The sequence below is a fragment of the Labrus mixtus genome, chromosome 13 (assembly GCF_963584025.1).
Source record: "Labrus mixtus chromosome 13, fLabMix1.1, whole genome shotgun sequence".
Classification (NCBI taxonomy): Eukaryota; Metazoa; Chordata; class Actinopteri; order Labriformes; family Labridae; genus Labrus; species Labrus mixtus.
This window is the reverse complement of record NC_083624.1, coordinates 25729829-25748620: the sequence shown is the minus strand read 5'-3', so window position 1 is coordinate 25748620 and position 18792 is coordinate 25729829. Positions and strand designations below refer to the sequence as shown.

At 41.8% G+C, this 18792-nt stretch overlaps 1 protein-coding gene across 1 annotated transcript in view; it reads left to right on the top strand.

The window, feature by feature from the left end:
* The window catches only part of lrp2a (low density lipoprotein receptor-related protein 2a), a 46063-nt gene that overhangs the window by 26712 nt on the left and 559 nt on the right, over positions 1-18792 (top strand). Inside the window, exons 42-79 of the mRNA XM_061054402.1 lie at positions 69-227; positions 331-620; positions 718-918; positions 1109-1135; positions 1251-1286; positions 1389-1631; positions 1739-1864; positions 2517-2636; positions 3201-3332; positions 3934-4135; positions 4224-4519; positions 5322-5988; positions 6754-6924; positions 7008-7231; positions 7406-7583; positions 8218-8414; positions 8600-8845; positions 9008-9136; positions 10612-10731; positions 11441-11557; positions 11952-12068; positions 12199-12336; positions 12441-12563; positions 12837-12965; positions 13248-13379; positions 13466-13597; positions 13707-13850; positions 13937-14102; positions 14185-14313; positions 14426-14649; positions 14778-14957; positions 15438-15557; positions 15755-15845; positions 15995-16062; positions 17157-17274; positions 17368-17488; positions 17795-17902; positions 18675-18791. Of these exons, the coding sequence (XP_060910385.1) occupies positions 69-227; positions 331-620; positions 718-918; positions 1109-1135; positions 1251-1286; positions 1389-1631; positions 1739-1864; positions 2517-2636; positions 3201-3332; positions 3934-4135; positions 4224-4519; positions 5322-5988; positions 6754-6924; positions 7008-7231; positions 7406-7583; positions 8218-8414; positions 8600-8845; positions 9008-9136; positions 10612-10731; positions 11441-11557; positions 11952-12068; positions 12199-12336; positions 12441-12563; positions 12837-12965; positions 13248-13379; positions 13466-13597; positions 13707-13850; positions 13937-14102; positions 14185-14313; positions 14426-14649; positions 14778-14957; positions 15438-15557; positions 15755-15845; positions 15995-16062; positions 17157-17274; positions 17368-17488; positions 17795-17902; positions 18675-18791 (6238 nt within the window). The remainder of the gene's footprint in view (positions 1-68; positions 228-330; positions 621-717; positions 919-1108; positions 1136-1250; positions 1287-1388; positions 1632-1738; positions 1865-2516; positions 2637-3200; positions 3333-3933; positions 4136-4223; positions 4520-5321; positions 5989-6753; positions 6925-7007; positions 7232-7405; positions 7584-8217; positions 8415-8599; positions 8846-9007; positions 9137-10611; positions 10732-11440; positions 11558-11951; positions 12069-12198; positions 12337-12440; positions 12564-12836; positions 12966-13247; positions 13380-13465; positions 13598-13706; positions 13851-13936; positions 14103-14184; positions 14314-14425; positions 14650-14777; positions 14958-15437; positions 15558-15754; positions 15846-15994; positions 16063-17156; positions 17275-17367; positions 17489-17794; positions 17903-18674; position 18792) is intronic.

The window sequence follows — 18792 nt, the reverse complement described above, 5'->3', positions numbered from 1 at the left end:
CTATTCTTGTCCATTAGATTAAACTGAGAAATGTAAAAAATAAATGTGTAACCTTCATTGTTCCATAGATACATGTATTGGACGGATTGGGGAACCCATGCAAAGATTGAGCGAGCCACCTTAGGAGGAAATTTCAGAAAAGAGATAGTGAACAGCAGTCTTGTGTGGCCCAATGGACTGACCCTGGACTACGAAGAACAGAGACTGTATTGGGCAGATGCCAGCTTGTAAGATCTGATAAAAATATCCAGTGTTGACATAAATCCTGTTTTATTTACACTACGTTGTCAAAGCTCTCGCTTTTATCCGTTTTTTTTGCTCTGCCATCAGACAGAAGATTGAGCGATCCTCTCTCGAGGGGGCTAATCGAGAGGTCATCGTCAGCACAGCCATCTACCCCTTTGCTATGACCATGTTCGGTCAGTTCATCTACTGGACTGACTGGAACACACGCAGCATCTATCGGGCCAACAAGCACGACGGTTCTGACCAGAGGGTCATGATTCAAAACCTTCCATCTCGGCCAATGGACATCCATGTTCTCGCTGCTAGCAAGCAACAGCAGTGTGATAGTCCCTGTCAGCAGTTTAACGGAGGCTGCAGCCACATCTGTACACCAGGTACGAGCAGCTTCATCTTGTTTACTTTATATTTATCGCACAGTATTGAAAAATGTTGCTCATCATTTCCCTCTTCCATGCAACTTCACCTTTTTAGGACCCAATGGAGCGGAGTGTCAGTGTCCATCGGAGGGTCGATGGTACTTGGCTGACAGCAAGCACTGTATCCCTGATAATGGGACTAGATGCCAGCCTGGCCAGTTTACCTGTATGAATGGCCGCTGTATTCGTGCCCAGTGGAAATGTGACAATGACAACGACTGTGGAGATGGCAGCGATGAGTTGGAGAGAGTCTGTGGTAAAGTTTGTTCCATTGTCGTCATAGATCATCCTAAATCTCACTTGTCATGATTTGTGCTAATTGAGTCATTCTATGTCCTCTTGTATGATTTAATAAGAAATCTCCTTTCTGCTCTATTTAACACAATACTCTGTCTTTAACTGCACTCATACTAACCTTTTCTGTACTTTTGCTTTAAAAATCTAAGGACCTAAACCTGTCTTCAACTTTGTTGGTGTGTATGCTTGCAATTCAAGAATATATATCAATTAACATGCACCTTATCCCTACGTGTTAAAAATAAATCAACACTAACAAACACATCTATTCCCTTATATCTTTGCATGCAGTCCCACAGCTGCTGTCATCTTTTATTGCCTTGTCAGGTAAAAAAAAGTTCCTCCAATGCCTGTGTGCATCAGTTTCTTTTCTCCTGACCTCCTCTCCATTGGCCAGGACTCTGACTTGTTCTTCATTCTGATTGGCAGCCTTCCACACGTGCGAGCCCACAGTGTTTACTTGTGGCAACGGCCGTTGTGTTCCCTACCACTACCGATGTGACCACTACGATGACTGTGGAGACAACAGTGACGAGGTGGGCTGTCTGTTCAGACCGTGTGACCCCAACACAGAGTTCAGCTGCAACAATGGCCGCTGCATTGCAAAGGATTACGTTTGCAATGGCATCAACAACTGCTATGACAACGGGACATCTGATGAACAAAACTGCCGTCAGTAATCCTAAAATGTGCTAGAAACTGTACAAGGATCAGTGTTGGAAATCAAAGTGGTTATAACATGTGGATCCTAATTACATTCTTACTTCTGATTATCTTAGCTGAGAGAACCTGCCAGCCAGAGCACACAAAGTGTCAGTCCACTAACATATGCATCCCACGCTCATACCTGTGTGATGGAGACAACGACTGTGGGGATATGAGTGATGAGAGCCCCACTCACTGTGGTGAGTACAGCACCAAAATACATCTCCCCGTTAGTCAATCCTTAGTCCCTCCCTCATTTTAGTCATGATGAACAGATGCAGTATTTCATTGATCTAATTGAAATATCCATTGTTGGCAAAGTGTTGCAATGTGGGATTAACATTTTTTTTTTTTTAATTATTTTGTAATACATTTCATACTGAGGGGTCTGACATTACAATATGATCCAAAAATAAAGTTAAGTATAAAACCACAGATGGCAAAAAGGGAGTTTTGTGGCCACAACATGTCTGGTTCAAGATATGGTATCAAACATTCAGCCACTCCCATTCTTAAGAGTTCTATGCCTTGCAAATTAGAAAAGGATTTTACCCAGAAACATTCAGTTCAAAGAGAGATAAACACGCCTAATGCAATTTTTTTTTTATCAAACAATAAAACAAATATATTTTTATTGACACATATAGATTCAGTAGTTAGATATCTAATTCATTACAGGAAATGTTGCAAATCTTTAGTTTTATCAATCTTGATATATCAGGATTGCAATCTTAGTTGTGAGAAAGAGGATATAAAAGAGTCAAACAGACGGCCCCTCATCAGCCTTGTTGAGAATCCCACACTGTCAAGTCCTCTCACTGATTTCATGCTTGTCTTCTACTTTCTTCCTAGCTGCATCCACATGTTCCCAGACTGAGTTCCGCTGCTCCAGCGGACGCTGCATCCCCGCCCACTGGTACTGTGACGGAGGAGCTGACTGCGCTGACGGCTCTGATGAACCCCTCTCCTGCAGTGAGTGTTGCACAACTCTCTCACACCCCCAAAAACGGGCCCGTCTGCTTTGTGTGTCTGCCCCCCGCCCAGTTATCAGCTGCTCTGTTATTGTGCGGTTGTGTCTGTGTGCGTCTGCATCTGTGTGTGAGTGATGTAGCAGAAAGTGCGAGTCAGTGGTGTATGTCTTTGTTGACGACATGGTCAGTCAGGCCTCCTATTGTGTGCTGCATTCCTGTGTGCTGACGCCCCTCAGTGTCCCCCGACTAACAACACCTCCCCCCTCCCTTTGTCCATCAGGGGTTACAGAGCCTCACTTTGGCTTTTGTTTAGATAGCCCACCATGCATGGGAATGGGGAGTTGCCATGACTATTTTGAAAGCTTTGCCTGTGTTATATTGTGCCTTGCTTATTATTAGGAAAGCAGACGGGGGAGTACCTGAGATAATCGGAAAAAAACAAAAAGTAGAAAAGTGAAATAATCTACTTTGTATATATCTTGTATGTATATTTTATTAGAAGGTACTGGGAAAAAGTACTGTGCTTTTCTATCAGTGGTTTTAGTTGAATTCTTTGTCTTTTCAGCCACACAGGCCAGAACCTGCAACTCTGATCAGTTTCGCTGTGATGACGGCAGGTGCATCGCCTCATCCTGGATCTGTGATGGAGACAATGACTGTGGAGATATGAGTGACGAAGACCAGAGGCATAATTGTGGTATGCATCCTTTCATAACCTTTCTCTCTCTTTCCACATCTTCTTTCTCTTTGTCCTCTTCCTTATCCTTTGCTGCATCTCCTCCCCTCGCAGCCGATCCTCTTGTTTCCCATCACTCCTCCACATCCACCCCCACCCCCCCTTGTTTTCCTCATCCTGTCATTATTCAGGACGCTGATGGATTAGGATACACACCACTGGGGGAGTGTTGTGTGGGAGACACTGGCAGTCAGTGCCTGGCATCTTGGTCTCCTGTAGAAGGTCTCCATCCCAAGGAGCTGACATTCCTGATTTCTCCTGCCTCACTCGTTACTTTGTGCATGTCTCCGTTCTCTGGCTTCCTGGCTCAGGGTGGATCAAGACTTTTATGTCTCACCGATGTGTGCTCCAACAATAAGGTGCCTGAAGCTAAAGACTTCAGCACAGCCGGAGCCTCTGTAGGAGACTCACTTCAAAACAATGTGCATCAATCACGTTAGATGGATGAAGAATATAAAGTCACGGCTGCATGTTTGGAAATAGAGTTTGGAATGTACGGACTGCCAAAAATGCAGGTTGTCGCTGGGTCATCATCATCATTATTTAACTCTTTTTTTTCCAGCAAATCGCACATGTTCAAATCTAGAATTCACATGTGCCAACAATCAACCGCCACAGCGGAAATGCATCCCTCGTGACTGGGTGTGTGATGGAGATGCAGACTGTGCTGATGCATTAGATGAACATCAGAACTGCACACGCAGATCCTGTGGCATCAATGAGTTCACCTGTAACAATGGCCTGTGCATACGCAGCGCCTACAGGTGAGAAAAAATACATCAGAAATTAGACCTTCAATAAGTCTGTGTTGGAAAGTGAGTTCACCTTTTGTGGCCTTTTGTTTGAAATCAGGTGTGATCGACGAAACGACTGCGGAGACGGTAGCGACGAGCAGGGCTGCACCTATCAGGCGTGCCAACAGCATCAGTACACCTGCCAGAACGGCCGCTGCGTATCCCACGACTTTGTTTGCGATGGAGACAATGACTGCGGGGATGAGTCTGATGAGCTGGAGCACATGTGCCACACACCAGGTCCCACCTGCCCCCCGGGAGAGTTCAGATGTGACAATGGACACTGCGTCCCCCTGAGCCAGGTGTGCGACAGGAGTGATGACTGCTCTGACAACAGCGACGAGAAGGGATGTGGTGAGTGTGAAGAAATGTACAGAACAGCTGAAGGAGTTATGCCATTAACGACATCCTTTTATCTTTTACCTGTTTTTTATTTTTTATTTTAAAGATTTATTTTTGGGCATTTTGTGCCTTTATTGGAGAGATAGGACAGTGGAAAGAGTCAGAAATCAGGGAGAGAGAGTGGGGAATGACATGCGGGAAGGGAGCCACAGGCCGGATTTGAGCCTGGGCCGCCCGCCTGGAGGGCCACGGCCTCCATGCATGCGGCGCGCGCTCTAACCACTGCGCCACCAGCGCCCCTCTTTTACCTGTTTTTTGTGTGTTTGTGCTGGATCCCTCCAGCTACTGCATGCTCCCTCTAGGGGATATGTCAAAGAAATGCTGTTTGAGGTGTGGGGGAAAGAGAGTGAAATCAAAGCAATTTGGCCATCAAGAAATGGTTGAATGGGGGCGCCAGTGGCCCAGTGGTTAGTACGCGCACACCCATGTGCTGTTGTCCTGGAAGCTTGTGGCTTTTTTAAAATGTTTTTTATAATATAAATAATAATCAGAAAATGTAAATGCTGCAGTAAGAAAATTTATAAAACAAATGTCAAAGTTGTCTTTTGATGCCGCACAAAGCTTTTCTATCTACCTATCTGTGGTTTAAAACCACAAAACCTGTGATTTTGAATTTGAATTTGCATTTAATTTTTATATTTAGAGTAAGAATAAAAAGTCACAGTGATGATAAAGTGTAAAAAAAGTTGAATGAACAAACATGCCTTTTTATGACAGTGATAACTGTGTTTATATTACGCTTCTCTGACTCTAGGTGTCAATGAATGCACCGACCCATCTGTCCACCACTGTGACCACAACTGCACTGACACGCCCACCAGCTTCACCTGCACTTGTCGCCCTGGTTACCGCCTCATGTCTGACAAAAAAACGTGTGACGATGTCAACGAGTGTGCAGAGACGCCGAACGTATGCAGCCAGATCTGTGAGAACAGTGTTGGCTCCTACATGTGTAAGTGTGCCCCGGGATTCCTCAGAGAGCCGGACGGCCGCAGCTGCCGTCAGAACAGCAACATCTCACCCTACCTCATCTTCAGCAATCGCTATTACCTGAGGAACCTGTCTACGGATGGAGAGGCTTACTCTCTGATCCTGCAGGGCCTGACCAGTGTTGTGGCCATGGACTTTGATCGTGTTGAAAAACGACTTTATTGGATTGATGTGAGCCGCAGAGTGATTGAGAGGATGTACTTCAATGGCAGTAACAGAGAGGTTGTGGTCAATGGAGTTTTACATGGAGAGGGACTTGCAGTTGACTGGATAGCAAGGAAACTCTACTGGGCAGACAGCTTCTTGGACTGTCTTAAAGTCTCGGAGCTGGATGGTCGATTTGTGAAGAAACTGGCTGAGCACTGTGTGGACCCCAATAACACCTACTGCTTTGAAAACCCCAGAGCCATTGTGTTACATCCCAAATATGGGTGAGTTGGACGCAAAGAGGTATTCTGTTTTGTAATAGAGCCCAATCGATGTATTGGTTTTACTCTTCATATTACCTCTAATTTATTATAATAAATTCCCATATAGTATATAATATATAAAGAAAGTGCAAGTCAATAAACTACAGAAATAATTATTTATAGGCAGAATTATTGGGCACATTTGATCTTTCTCTGTCTTTGATTGTTGAATACTATCGGCAATATATTTTTATCGAATGAGAATTTCATTTTCACCGAATTATAAAACAAGTTCTTATTTTGTATTAGTAGAAAAGTATAGGACAAATAGAGACGAACTGACAAGAGTTATTGGACAGTTTTTTTAGTAAGGATTCTTTTAATGAGCTCCAAACAATCCATTGCTTTGTATTTTATTGCTATAAGTGCTTAATGCCTTAAGACCTGTCGACACATTTTCTGTTTATATATTAATTTACAAAAAGTCTTCTAAGATTACACAAGCAGTTGAGTTTACTAAAATACTAAAGGTGTAAAACCTGACATAATTACAGTTGGACGTATTATTGTTTGTTGTAAAACATGTTCTTTATACAAATCCACCAACAACTAACGGCCAAATTTCAGTGATACTCAAAATGATTAATGTAAGTTTAAATAATACAGTTTCAGTGATGCTCTGCCTCTTACTATGTGACAATGAAAACATTTAGTTCAGATGTAGAGATGTTCTTCTCTTTGTAGACTATAATGGGATGGTAAGTCATTGTCTTGCTTCTATGTTAGATATGTGTACTGGACTGACTGGGGAGACAAAGCTTTTATTGGTCGTGTTGGAATGGATGGAACCAACAAAACAACTATCATCACCACAAAGATCGAGTGGCCCAACGGGATCACAATTGACTACACTAATGACAAGCTCTACTGGTCTGATGCTCACCTCAGTTACATCGAGTAAGCACATTCGTCTCAAAGTGAGCATGCTGGTTCTTCTTCTTGTAAATGCAGATAGACTTTGACTTGCATTTCTTTTTCAGATACTCAGACTTAGACGGTCACCACAGACACACAGTGTACGATGGAACGCTGCCTCATCCTTTCGCCCTGACTGTGTTTGAAGACACTGTATACTGGACTGACTGGAACACACGCTCAGTGGAGAAAGGCAACAAATATGACGGCTCTGGTCGTGAGCTCCTAGTTAACACCACCCACAGACCATTTGACATTCATGTGTGCCATCCTTACAGACAGCCTATTGGTGAGTGTTGTGTTCAAAACCTGTTGGTCATTAAAGCTTTTGTCTTCAAAGTATCTATTTTCTTTAACTCGACACATATCCATTGAAAGCCATTTTAAATATAATTCTCAACCACAAGCGGAACAATACCTGTCGAGTATCTGAGAATGCTGTCTGTGTCTCTTCCTCTGACAGGAAACAATCCTTGCGCTGTGAACAATGGAGGCTGCTCTCACCTGTGCCTCATCCGTCATGGGGGACGGGAACACACCTGTGAGTGCCCCGACCATTTCCTGACCGTCCAAATAGGAGGTGTGAGCCGATGCCTTCCTATGTGCACCAGCACCCAGTACAGATGTGCTAACAATGAAAGGTTTGTTGAGATTTCTTCTTGTGGCACTTTGTGCGATCAGTTTATGATATCTGCAGCTTAGTAAACATCCTTATATCATACATTAGTGTGACTACTACAAAGGAATTAGTCCACTGGTAGGATGGTTGGTGGTCTTTTTTTTTCATCTTTCTACCATAAAATGGATTGTTCTGCTCCAAACCTTGAATTGCTTTATGTATTTATTGACTATGAACTAATAAAAAGTTCTAACTTAGGCTGTTCACTAACTTGATCCATCACATGTATTTTCAAAACGTTGGACCATGCAGTTCATATCAGAGTCTTTCCATTGGGAGATAGTGCCCCCTGCTGTTTGTGGTATAAGTTCATGCATCAGTTGTTACAAAATCTCTGTGTTTGAAATTCTGACTCACTGGTTGCAATGATGGGGTCAGTAGATACTTAAAATCCTATTTTAGATAAACATTATTATGTAAAATAATTGCTCAAATGTTAGATGCTTCATGGGCCACATTTAATTTTCAAGCCCACTCACAATTTAGTTCCTTTATAACGTTTGTTTGGTTCATGTTGTGATCTTTAAATGGTTTAAAGTAGGTCTAGAGAGAAAGCATTTTGTAGTGTGGTTGCTAAACTACCTCTGCTCCCACAGATGTATTCCCATTTGGTGGAAGTGTGATGGTCAGAGGGACTGCAGAGATGGTTCTGATGAGCCCTCCACCTGCCCCGCTCGCCACTGCAGGCTCGGCCAGTTTCAGTGCAATGATGGAAACTGCACCAGTCCACACTTCCTGTGCAACAGCAACCAGGACTGCCATGACGGCTCAGATGAAGATCCTGTGCTTTGTGGTGGGTTTTGTTCTTCTGGTTCACTTATTTCAATTTTTTCCAAAATATAGTTGATCTTTTTAGGCTCATTTTAAGTGCATTTACTTCAACTTATTTCCGTTATTCTGAACCTGTTTAATGTGTCTGCATTCATACTTTTCATAAAGACTAGCTCCATTAAACTGATTGATTTGCCTTCCATCTAGCTACACACCAGTGTGAAACCCGCCAGTGGCAGTGTGCTAATAAGCGCTGTATCCCTGAGTCATGGCAGTGTGACGGTGAGGATGACTGTGGGGATCAGTCTGATGAGGACCCCGCCCACTGCTCCACCAGGACCTGCAGCCCAGGACAGTTCAAATGCCGCAATGGACGCTGCATCCCCCAGAACTGGAAGTGTGATGTGGATGATGATTGTGGAGACAACTCTGATGAACCATTAGAGGAGTGCAGTATGTTTAGAATCTTTCACTTTTTTATTTTATTTTCCAAAACTTGTGGGTTTTTTTTTAAAATTGAAATTGGAATCAGGTTAAATTTTAAAACTAATTTATTTTGATGTTTAAAAAAATCTTTTTCTAGTTTAATTGAAAACCTGGTGTTTTTCTCCACAGTGGGGCCTGCATATCGATGTGACAACCACACAGAGTTTGACTGCAAGACCAACTATCGCTGTGTGCCACTGTGGTCTGTTTGCAATGGCCAAAACGACTGCAGAGACAACAGTGATGAGCAGGGCTGTGGTGAGTTGAGCTTCAACCATCCACGTGGCAGAGCTTAAGTCCTCTTTACTTTGTGGCAATGACCTGAAGAATGGCATTTCACAAGATAATAAACCCTTATTTTAGAGCTTTACAGGTTAATCACATCACATGTATTATCCTATAGTGAGATGATTCCAGAGATTTTAAGCATGTACAGCATGGAAAGAAGATTACATGTTCATGGAGTGATTGAAGGGCAATTAGCTAACACCTCAGCCTCCTCTAGAACATTACCCAGTGAGGTAGTGGGAGGTGCTGATGGAGAGGGTCTCACCACTCACCCTCCCCCACCATCTGCCTCTCCCTGAGAGCACCACAGATTTATGAGCTGTCCAGTGGTATGTCTCTACATATACGTGTGTGTATCTGTGTGTGTGTGTTGTTGCTCTGTCCTTGCGTGGGGGCAGGGTTCACACAAGCCTCTTTGTACTTTGCTACGATCCAAACACACCCATCGCGGCCCTCCCATCTCTTATCGGAGGCCCTCTCTCCATTAGTGCCATGCCCGCGCAGGACGGGAGATCCGTGCTAATCTTCCTGTAAGAATGCAGCAGATGGGCCAGGTGGAGGGCTAGGAGGGCTCACACTGCGCTATCTTTGACCCCCAGCACTGTGTGGTAGAGATGGCTCAGAGCGGCTCTCCTCCACTCCTCTCCAGTCTGTGCTTCTCATCTCCTGTAGTCTTATCCTCTACAGAAACACACTGGCTGCTCTCCTCCCTTTATGACTACTTTAATTAAAAAACAAGATGCTGTTTATTTCAAACTGACATTTTCATTATTACTTAAAGCCTAAAAACTTCCAGTCAGTTTCATCAGGCTTTCCTCTTATGTCATGTCATTCAAAGTTTATGAAACAGGTGTACATTTGTTCAATTGGGATGACAATTATTGTACACCATTTAACTTTATACAATATGTAAGCCCTGCAAGTAATTCAGCTCTCATGCTAAATGTTCTGTGTTAGCCAAGTGGAGCTTATAAACAGGCATAAGACATTTAATGTGATTTATAAGTGTTGCCATATCTACATAGCATACATCTATGCTGCCTATAATACTGAGGACAATTATTTCATATGCTCCTAATTTAATTTTGGTTCAAATAACTCAGGTAACATAATGTTATATTTAAACTGCTGAAAATCAGACTTCATTTATTTAGTACAAGCATATGCTTACTTAGCAAATACAGTATTGCACATTTTTATAGAAACACATCTTATTATCCCTCAAAGGTAAAAAAACAACAAAACAAACACCAACAGAGTTTTCATCAATTAAACATGCTTTAAATCTAGAGATCCTTAAGGTGCAGTTCAGTATAAAAACAATCCTCGAACAAGAGTAGAGTTTTAGAGTAGAGACACTATTTGGCACAGCGAGAGTACAAGATAGACTAAGTGATGTTATTAGATAAAGAAAAGCTTTATTAACCTGCATCTTTTTCTCCCAGATGAACTAACCTGTGATCCTAGCGGAGACTTCCGCTGCGACAACCACCGCTGCATCCCGCTGAGATGGAGCTGTGACGGGGACGACGATTGCGGGGACAACTCTGATGAACGCAGCTGCAGTGAGTGCAACATTAAGCTCAGCTGGAGCGTTTGCTTTGAGTACTTAGGGGACTGTGAAAAGTGAAAATGGAGGTACATTGTTTTGATATCATGTAGGTGTCTTTTAAGTGGGTTTAGTGGGAGATTTAGCTCAGCTCCTGTGGATTGTCCAAATGAGAAAGTGGTGTTGATGGCAAAGAGTCAATCTGGCTTGATTTTATCAAACAGCAGGCTGGTTTTGTTTGAAGCCCAACACTTCACCCATCGCTGGAGCGCTGAGAGAGGTAGTCTTATCAACTGCTAAAGAAACAGGCTGTCCTCGGCATGTCAGCACGAGGGAGTGAAGGAGTCTGTCACCCTTTGCCCTGGAGAATTTAACACGTCTGAGAACATGCCAGTTAATAGCGATAATGTAGCTTCTCAAAGGAGGACCAGGGCCTAGAGTTAAATCATAGTGCTACCTCTCCACTAGTTGCTGCATGAGCTCACTGAGGAACAGCTGCACATGCTGCTGTTTTAATGTGGTTGCTGGAGGTTTAATGCCGCAGTATGCATGAAAATAATAAATAACATTTGAAAACATTAAGAACTGAAAACAGGTTAAAACTTACTCACAGTCAAATTCAGGACTAAAATGAGTTTTTGACATCCCTCTGATCAATACAGCTCTGTCTGTTTTGGAGAATTGATTGATTGTTTGATTTCTGTCTTCATGTTGTTTTTCCTCAGCTCCACGCGCGTGCACAGAGAGCGAGTTTCGCTGTGATAATCTGCGCTGCATTCCTGACCGTTGGGTCTGTGACCATGACAACGACTGTGAGGACAACTCGGATGAAAGGGACTGTGGTGAGTGGAGGGTCTTTGTTGGCTGGCTGTTTGTGAGTAACGGAGGGCTGCACTAAACAAAGGAGCAATAAAACTTAGAAAAAAAAGTATTGAAGCTCGGAATAGACCGACAGGACCACCTATAGGCCATCTATTCAAATATAGTTTATTCACCGGCCTGCTCTCTTATTTATCTTTAAGTGCTTATAGAATTCAAGACAGATCAGTGTTTTTAAGCGTCACTTGATGTTTCAAAAGAAGGTTTCTTATGTAGAAAAAATAAAACCATCTTGGGGATAAGTGTTTAAAACAACTTTCTCAATGTGTCTTTACTGTAACTTTTCTCTTCTCCATGAATGAAGAATACTTTCATAGGACTTAAAGCTACATTTGTTCTGGTTTGGATTTCTTGCAGAGCTGCGGACTTGTCATCCCGGTTACTTCCAGTGCACCAGTGGACACTGTATCGCTGAACGTTTCAAATGTGACGGCAACCCCGACTGTCTGGATTATACCGATGAGACATCATGTCGTAAGTGTCCGGCAATGGATCTCCACCTCATCCAGAGAGGAGCTTTAACATCAGTGAAAAGAAAAGCATGAATGTGTTCCTTTTTCTTCTGATTACACGTTCAGTCATTCTTGGCCTGATTGACTTTCAGCGACCCGCTATCCCAACGGCACATACTGCACCCCCTTCCTGTTTGAGTGCAAGAACCACGTGTGCATCCAGCCGCACTGGAAATGTGACGGAGACAATGACTGTGGGGATAACTCAGACGAGGAGCTTCACCTCTGCTGTAAGAAGGAACATCAACACACACAACAACAACACTGCCAAGAATTAACAAGCCAAATATTGTCTCACTTTTTTGTACATGGATGTGTTCCTGTTCGTCCACAGTGGAAATCCAGTGTGAGACTCCGTTCCGTTTCCGCTGTGACAACAACCGCTGCATCTACAGCCACGAGCTGTGCAACTCTGTGGACGACTGTGGTGATGGCTCTGATGAAAGACAGGAAAACTGTAAGGATGATAGCTAGTTGCTTGTGTCTTTTTTGAACTAATAACTTAATTATTTCAGTACGTTTTAGGCTTTTTCTTCTCAATTCCTTTTAATTGTCCAAGTTTCTTAGAAATCAATTGGTTTGTTGATTTTAGTAGCCTTGTATCCATCTGTCTTCTGGTTCATTTAATGCTTTGTTGTCTGTCTTTTAATTGATTCTGTAAAGACTCCATGTCATTGTAAGTGAGGGTTGAATGAAAATGAAGTGAGTTGATATACTTCTTTCTGTTTAGGCCAAAGCCCGACTCATGGACCCTGCACAGACGAAGAATACAAATGCAGTAACGGCCAATGCATTCCTCTGCAGTACGCCTGTGATGATTATGACGACTGTGGAGATCAGTCGGATGAGCTCGGTTGCCGTGAGTAACAATAAAGAGAAAAATGAGTCAGGATGAATTGACAAATGAAAGGTCACCGTGTTAGATAATGACTGATATACTAAATGTACTGCACATGCACATTGTTTGAGTGACCCAAATATATCAAACATTTCCATACCTCAAAAGCCCAAACGCAAGTTATAAACACAGTTTGGGTACTTACATTAATACAGCATAGAAGTGGACATACTGAAGGTGCTTCACAGTTTCCTTTAAAGTCTTGTCTGCTATTCAGTGTGTTTCTGTGTTTGTTCTACTCAGACCATGGCAGTGGGCACACATGCAGTGACAACATCTGTGAACACAACTGTACTGACCTGACAGCAGGAGGTATCCTCTGTTCATGCAGGCCGGGCTACAAGCCCAGACCGACAGAAAAACACACCTGTGAAGGTAAACAATCCCTTTTATGGTCATGTTCTGGATTCATTTAAAAGTATGTCTACACATTCATTATGGTTCTCTCTCTCTGGAAATAGATGTGAACGAGTGCGAGGTGTATGGCACATGTCCTCAGGAGTGCAAGAACACAAAGGGCAGCTACGAGTGTTTTTGCGCTGAGGGCTTCCTCTCATTCGGGGAGCCACATGGGACAGAGTGTGCCGCCCAGGGTGAGAGCTCAGCGTTGGCACACAAAAGAAAGAAATTCCTCACAAATGAAAAACCCTCTGCACTGAAATTTCTGATAGCATTCACGACACCTCATTTTTGTGTGTATAGGAAACCCACCGGTGCTACTCTTGCCAGACAATGTTCGCATCCGTCGTTTCAACCTGTCCTCTGAGCAATATTCAGACTATGTGGACAACTCTGAGCACATCCAAGCCCTGGACTATCTGTGGGATCCAGAAGGAGAAGGACTCAGTAAGACAGAAAAGCTTTTGAATGTTGTCTTGGCTTAACAACAGCTTCTCTAAGGTTGGATAACCTTCATGTGTTGTGCTGTGTAGGTATTGTTTACTGGACAGTTCTTGGTCGAGGATCTCAGTTTGGATCCATCAAACGCGCCCACATGACTACATTTAATGACAACGGTAACAACCCAGTGAAAGAGGTGGACCTGGACCTGAGATACATCGCTAATCCTGATGGCATTGCTTTGGACTGGGTTGGCGGGTAATTAACCTTTCATCATTACAGAAGTTGCTCTTTTGTTTTTTGTTCCGCTGCTCAGTACATATTCATCATCTTGTTTTAGGCACATTTACTGGACAGATTCGGGCACCAATCGAGTTGAAGTGGCTAAACTAGATGGGCGGTACAGGAAGTGGTTGATCCACACAGATCTCGACCAGCCAGCAGCCATTGTTGTTAATCCATCTCTTGGGTATGAACCTGTTGTGATTATGTAAAAATGTATATGTCACTATCATCCTTTATTTTTTTGTGCATTCAAAAGAGTAAAATATTTTGACTCTGGAATGACTCTGTGTGGGCAGAATGATGTACTGGACAGACTGGGGCAGGAAACCCCGAATAGAATCAGCTTGGATGGACGGTCAGCACAGGGAGGTCCTGGTGAGGGAGGAGGATCTGGGCTGGCCTACTGGTCTGGCACTGGACTACCTGAATGGGAATAGAATCTACTGGTGCGACTCCAAGGAAAACATCATCGAGTCCATGAAGCCTGATGGCACAGAGAGGAAGATCATCATATCTGGAGGTCAGAATATTGCGATTGAAGTAAAAAGTATTATGTCTGTCACTGATGTATTAATTGTTATATTTTAAAAGTGGAGGTGATATGAGAGTATGATTGGCATTTAAAGTAATGTGTTTTCTCTGTTTCAGACATTGGACATCCATTCAGTCTGGATGTGTTTGAGGGGCACGTGTACTGGACAACAAAGGAGAAAGGTGAAGTGTGGAAGACCAACAAGTTTGGGAAAGGAAACAAAGTCAAAGTTCTAACCATCAACCCCTGGCTGACTCAAGTCCGCATTTACCAGGAGCACCGACACAACCAATCAGGTCAGGAGGAGTGTTCAGAAAGTGTTTGTGTATTGCATTATGTTAAATCATAATGTTATGTCACTCTGCTATCCATCTACACATTACACTGTCGATGAAAATAATAATGTCGAGAGGCATCTTTGAGTATAGAAGCTAATATAAACCAAAAGGAACAGAAGAGAAACGAGGACAGTAATCGACATGTTGTTTTTCAAACTACTGTAAGAAAATGTAACCTTCAATAAACTTGCAAAGACGTACAGACATATCAAGCAGCTTACAGTTAAACAACATGACACAAAATGTGAAACAAAATAAGAATAAAACACAAGAGCATTTAGATCATGAGGAAAATAAATCATTCAAGAAACAATTTTGAAGCTCTTTTAAAACACAGAAAGAGAGTGATGTGGAAACATCATAATGTGTATTTCAGGGAGTTTTCCTCTTTTTTGCTGTGACAATATCTGACAGTCCTTTTTGCGCTTTTCTCCTCAGTACCCAACCCTTGTAAGAATGTGTGCAGTCACCTCTGTCTCCTGCGGCCTGGTGGGTATACCTGCGCCTGTCCACAAGGCTCCTCGGCATTCGAGTTTGACTCCAGTAAATGTGACGCAGGTAAAAAAGAAGCCGGAGTCGACGGTATAGCTGCCTGCACTGTGTGTTGGCTGCTGTGTTGCATTTCATTTTGCATTCATAAATCCATTCTTCACACGTGCCTGGCTGCTCCCGTGTTGTTTTGTGATTGTGTGGTGTGACATTGTTTTGTTGTTGTTGTTGTTGATTTTGCGTTTGCCTGGCTTGTGCTCCTGCAGCCATTGAGGCACCTGTTCCAATGCCCCCTGCATGTAAATGCATGAATGGTGGAACCTGCTACACTGGTGAAGGCGGTCTGCCAAAGTGCAAGTGAGTCTAGGTGATGCCAATTCAAACTGTGATAAACTGGCTCTCCATCACAATATTTACTTTCATACTTGATATTTTTTATTTGATATTTGCGGCATTCTCAAATACACATCATGTTTTTTTATGATGGTCATCATGACTTCCTGCAGGTGTCCTTATGGTTATGTGGGCAGCTACTGTGAGGTGGGAAAGTCAAGAGGTGCTCCAGCAGGAACAGGTATTTTATTTTTCATTTTTTATTACTGTTTAATGCAATTGTCTATTTTTATTTACAGTTTGAGAACAACTTAAAGGCACTTAACAATAGCCGCATTATCTCTCCTTTAACTGGAAATATTAACAAAAAAATTAATTCTCCCTCCACAAGAGCTAACATGTAGGAGCTGCTGTACAGGAACAATCCTGATCCGTTGGCTTTATTTTAGCAGCTCTGGGCCAAACATGATAAAGACACACTTCATGCTTATCTTCCTTTAAAGTGCTTAAAAAATAACAACTTACAAAAACGTAATCTCAGCAATTTGTAAAGATGTAGGCTGGCCAAATGCACTAAACATTCCTCTAATAGATAACCATGTCATAATCTACTGATCACTGTCTCCAGTGGTTTACTAATGGACCACATGAACAGTATTTAGGATAGGATAGGATAGTACTTTATTGATCCCCAGAGGGGAAATTCGGGCGTTACAGCAGCACAGACAAGAAAGCTAAAAAATACACATTAAACAGAATAGATAAATAAAAATAAAAATAAAAATAAAAATAAAAACAGGGGGTATATACAGTACAAAATGAATGATGAAGTTAACTGGGGGGAATTGAGAATTGAGACAGTATTTGCAGAGAATGACAAGATAAAGTGACAAGTGATGATTAAAGTGACTTGGTATGATAAATAGCAGCAATGTAATGTAAACAGCAGAGAAGAGAGGCAGTGTTGTCCCACAGTAATGCAGAGTGCAGTTATATAATATAATGTAATATAATATAATATAATATAATATAATATAGTGCAATATGAACAATATAGTGTAATATAATGAAATGTTATATAATATAGACTAATATAATAAAAATATATAGAATGTACAGTATATATGTATATATATATTGATGCTAAATAATAATAATAATACAATAATACAATGATAATAATGAAGCAGGTCATGTGGGTAGTGTTTTATGGGGGTGAAGTTTAGTGTCAAGATTTGACTACTCAGCAACATTTTGAACAGGAGGAATTTGTATTAGTAGCATCTTATGGTGACTGCCCTGTATGCATATATGTAAACTCTGTTTTTTCTTCAGCTGTGGCTGTTTTACTGGCAGTCATCATCATCCTGATTACTGGTGCTTTGGCTGTCGGGGTTTTCCTCAACTACAAACGAACGGGATCTTTCATCCCCTCCATGCCCAAACTACCCAGGTATCTTAGTTTTGGAACACTTTTTAAGTATTTTCTAGCAACGACAAAATAATTGAGATCAAAGTTCAAGCTGGACTGTTTTGTTTTCGCCAGCCTCAGCAGCCTGGTGAAGTTCGCTGACACAGGGAATGGGGTGACGTTTCGCTCTGGTGATAACGTTGATCTTGGACCGTCACGTATTGGAGTGTCATTCATTGACACAGCCATGCAGATGGTGAGTGCCACAAGGATGTGTATTAGTAGTAAATATTTTCCCTGAATATGTACTATCAGCATTTTGTGACTCAAAAACAAGTGCCCTCCGTTGTAATTATTGACAACTTTCTTTGAAGTATTTCTTCTAGGACTGCTTGTGTAAGCAGTATTTAGAAAGCAGAAAGAAAACTGTAAAATCCAGTGCATAAGACAAACTTTTAATACCTTTATTTTCATCTAAAAAGTGGGCTGTGTCCTATTTACAGTAATGGCTGTGTTTAAAATAAGTATAGAAAGTTGTCTTTTCAATCAAATTTCCACACAGGATGAAAATTTTGCTGTTGAAGCTGGGAGGCAGCCAATCACATTTGAGAACCCGTTATATGCCACCGCTCCTGTGTCCAGTGATCCTGCTGTCATTCATGCCACACAGGTATGAACAAGTGCTCGAGTGAAAGTTTTTTTTTTCATTTGGAACTTTTTAAATATTAAAAATTATTTACATGACACACATGAATAAAAAACACTAAGACTTCCAGTAGCTGACAATAAATCATTCTGAGAAAAATGTATCATACATAGACTGATTGCTATCTTAATTTCAGCTTCTTCTCTTTTTTTATCTTACTTTTGACACTAAAGTCTTTTGAAATTAGTAAAAGGAAAAACACGCTCCAGAATTCAGGAATGGTTTGTTTAGTAGTGTCACATATTTGTGTTAATCCCCTTTTAAAAAAGATTTGTAAGCATTAAAGAATTATAGTTTGAACACATCTATTTTAAATATCGTCAGATAGCCAACGATACTCCTTAAAATCTAAAGCCAGCTATGAAGTTGGATTTCTTCCAAAAAAAGAGGAAGACTTTAATTTACAATGCAAAAGAGATGTTTTCAGGATTTAGATACCCACTTTGATGAACATGTTTTAAGATGAATAATGTGAATAATATTCAGTGATACAACAGAAAGTGTTCAGAGTTTTACTGGCCAGGAGAGCCTTTGTCATTGCAGAAAAATAACCGAACATTTGTGTGAATAAGACGTCTTGATGTGCAGAGAGGTCATGAATGTTGCATGGCTCCTGTTATCGCCTGAGTATTTGATTGACGCCTCTCATTTTAAGATTGATGTTATAAATTAGGCCAATAAGTTCCTGGTGGTGGTTTCTTGTGAAAGGTTAAAGGTTAAACCTGCCCTTCTACAGGTGACTGTTAATGTGAGTGGTGAACAGTTGGAGAACAACTTTGTGAACCCGGCATATCGAGAAGATCAGAACACGGGCATCATCAACACATCTACTGTAAACACCAAACCTGTGCAGG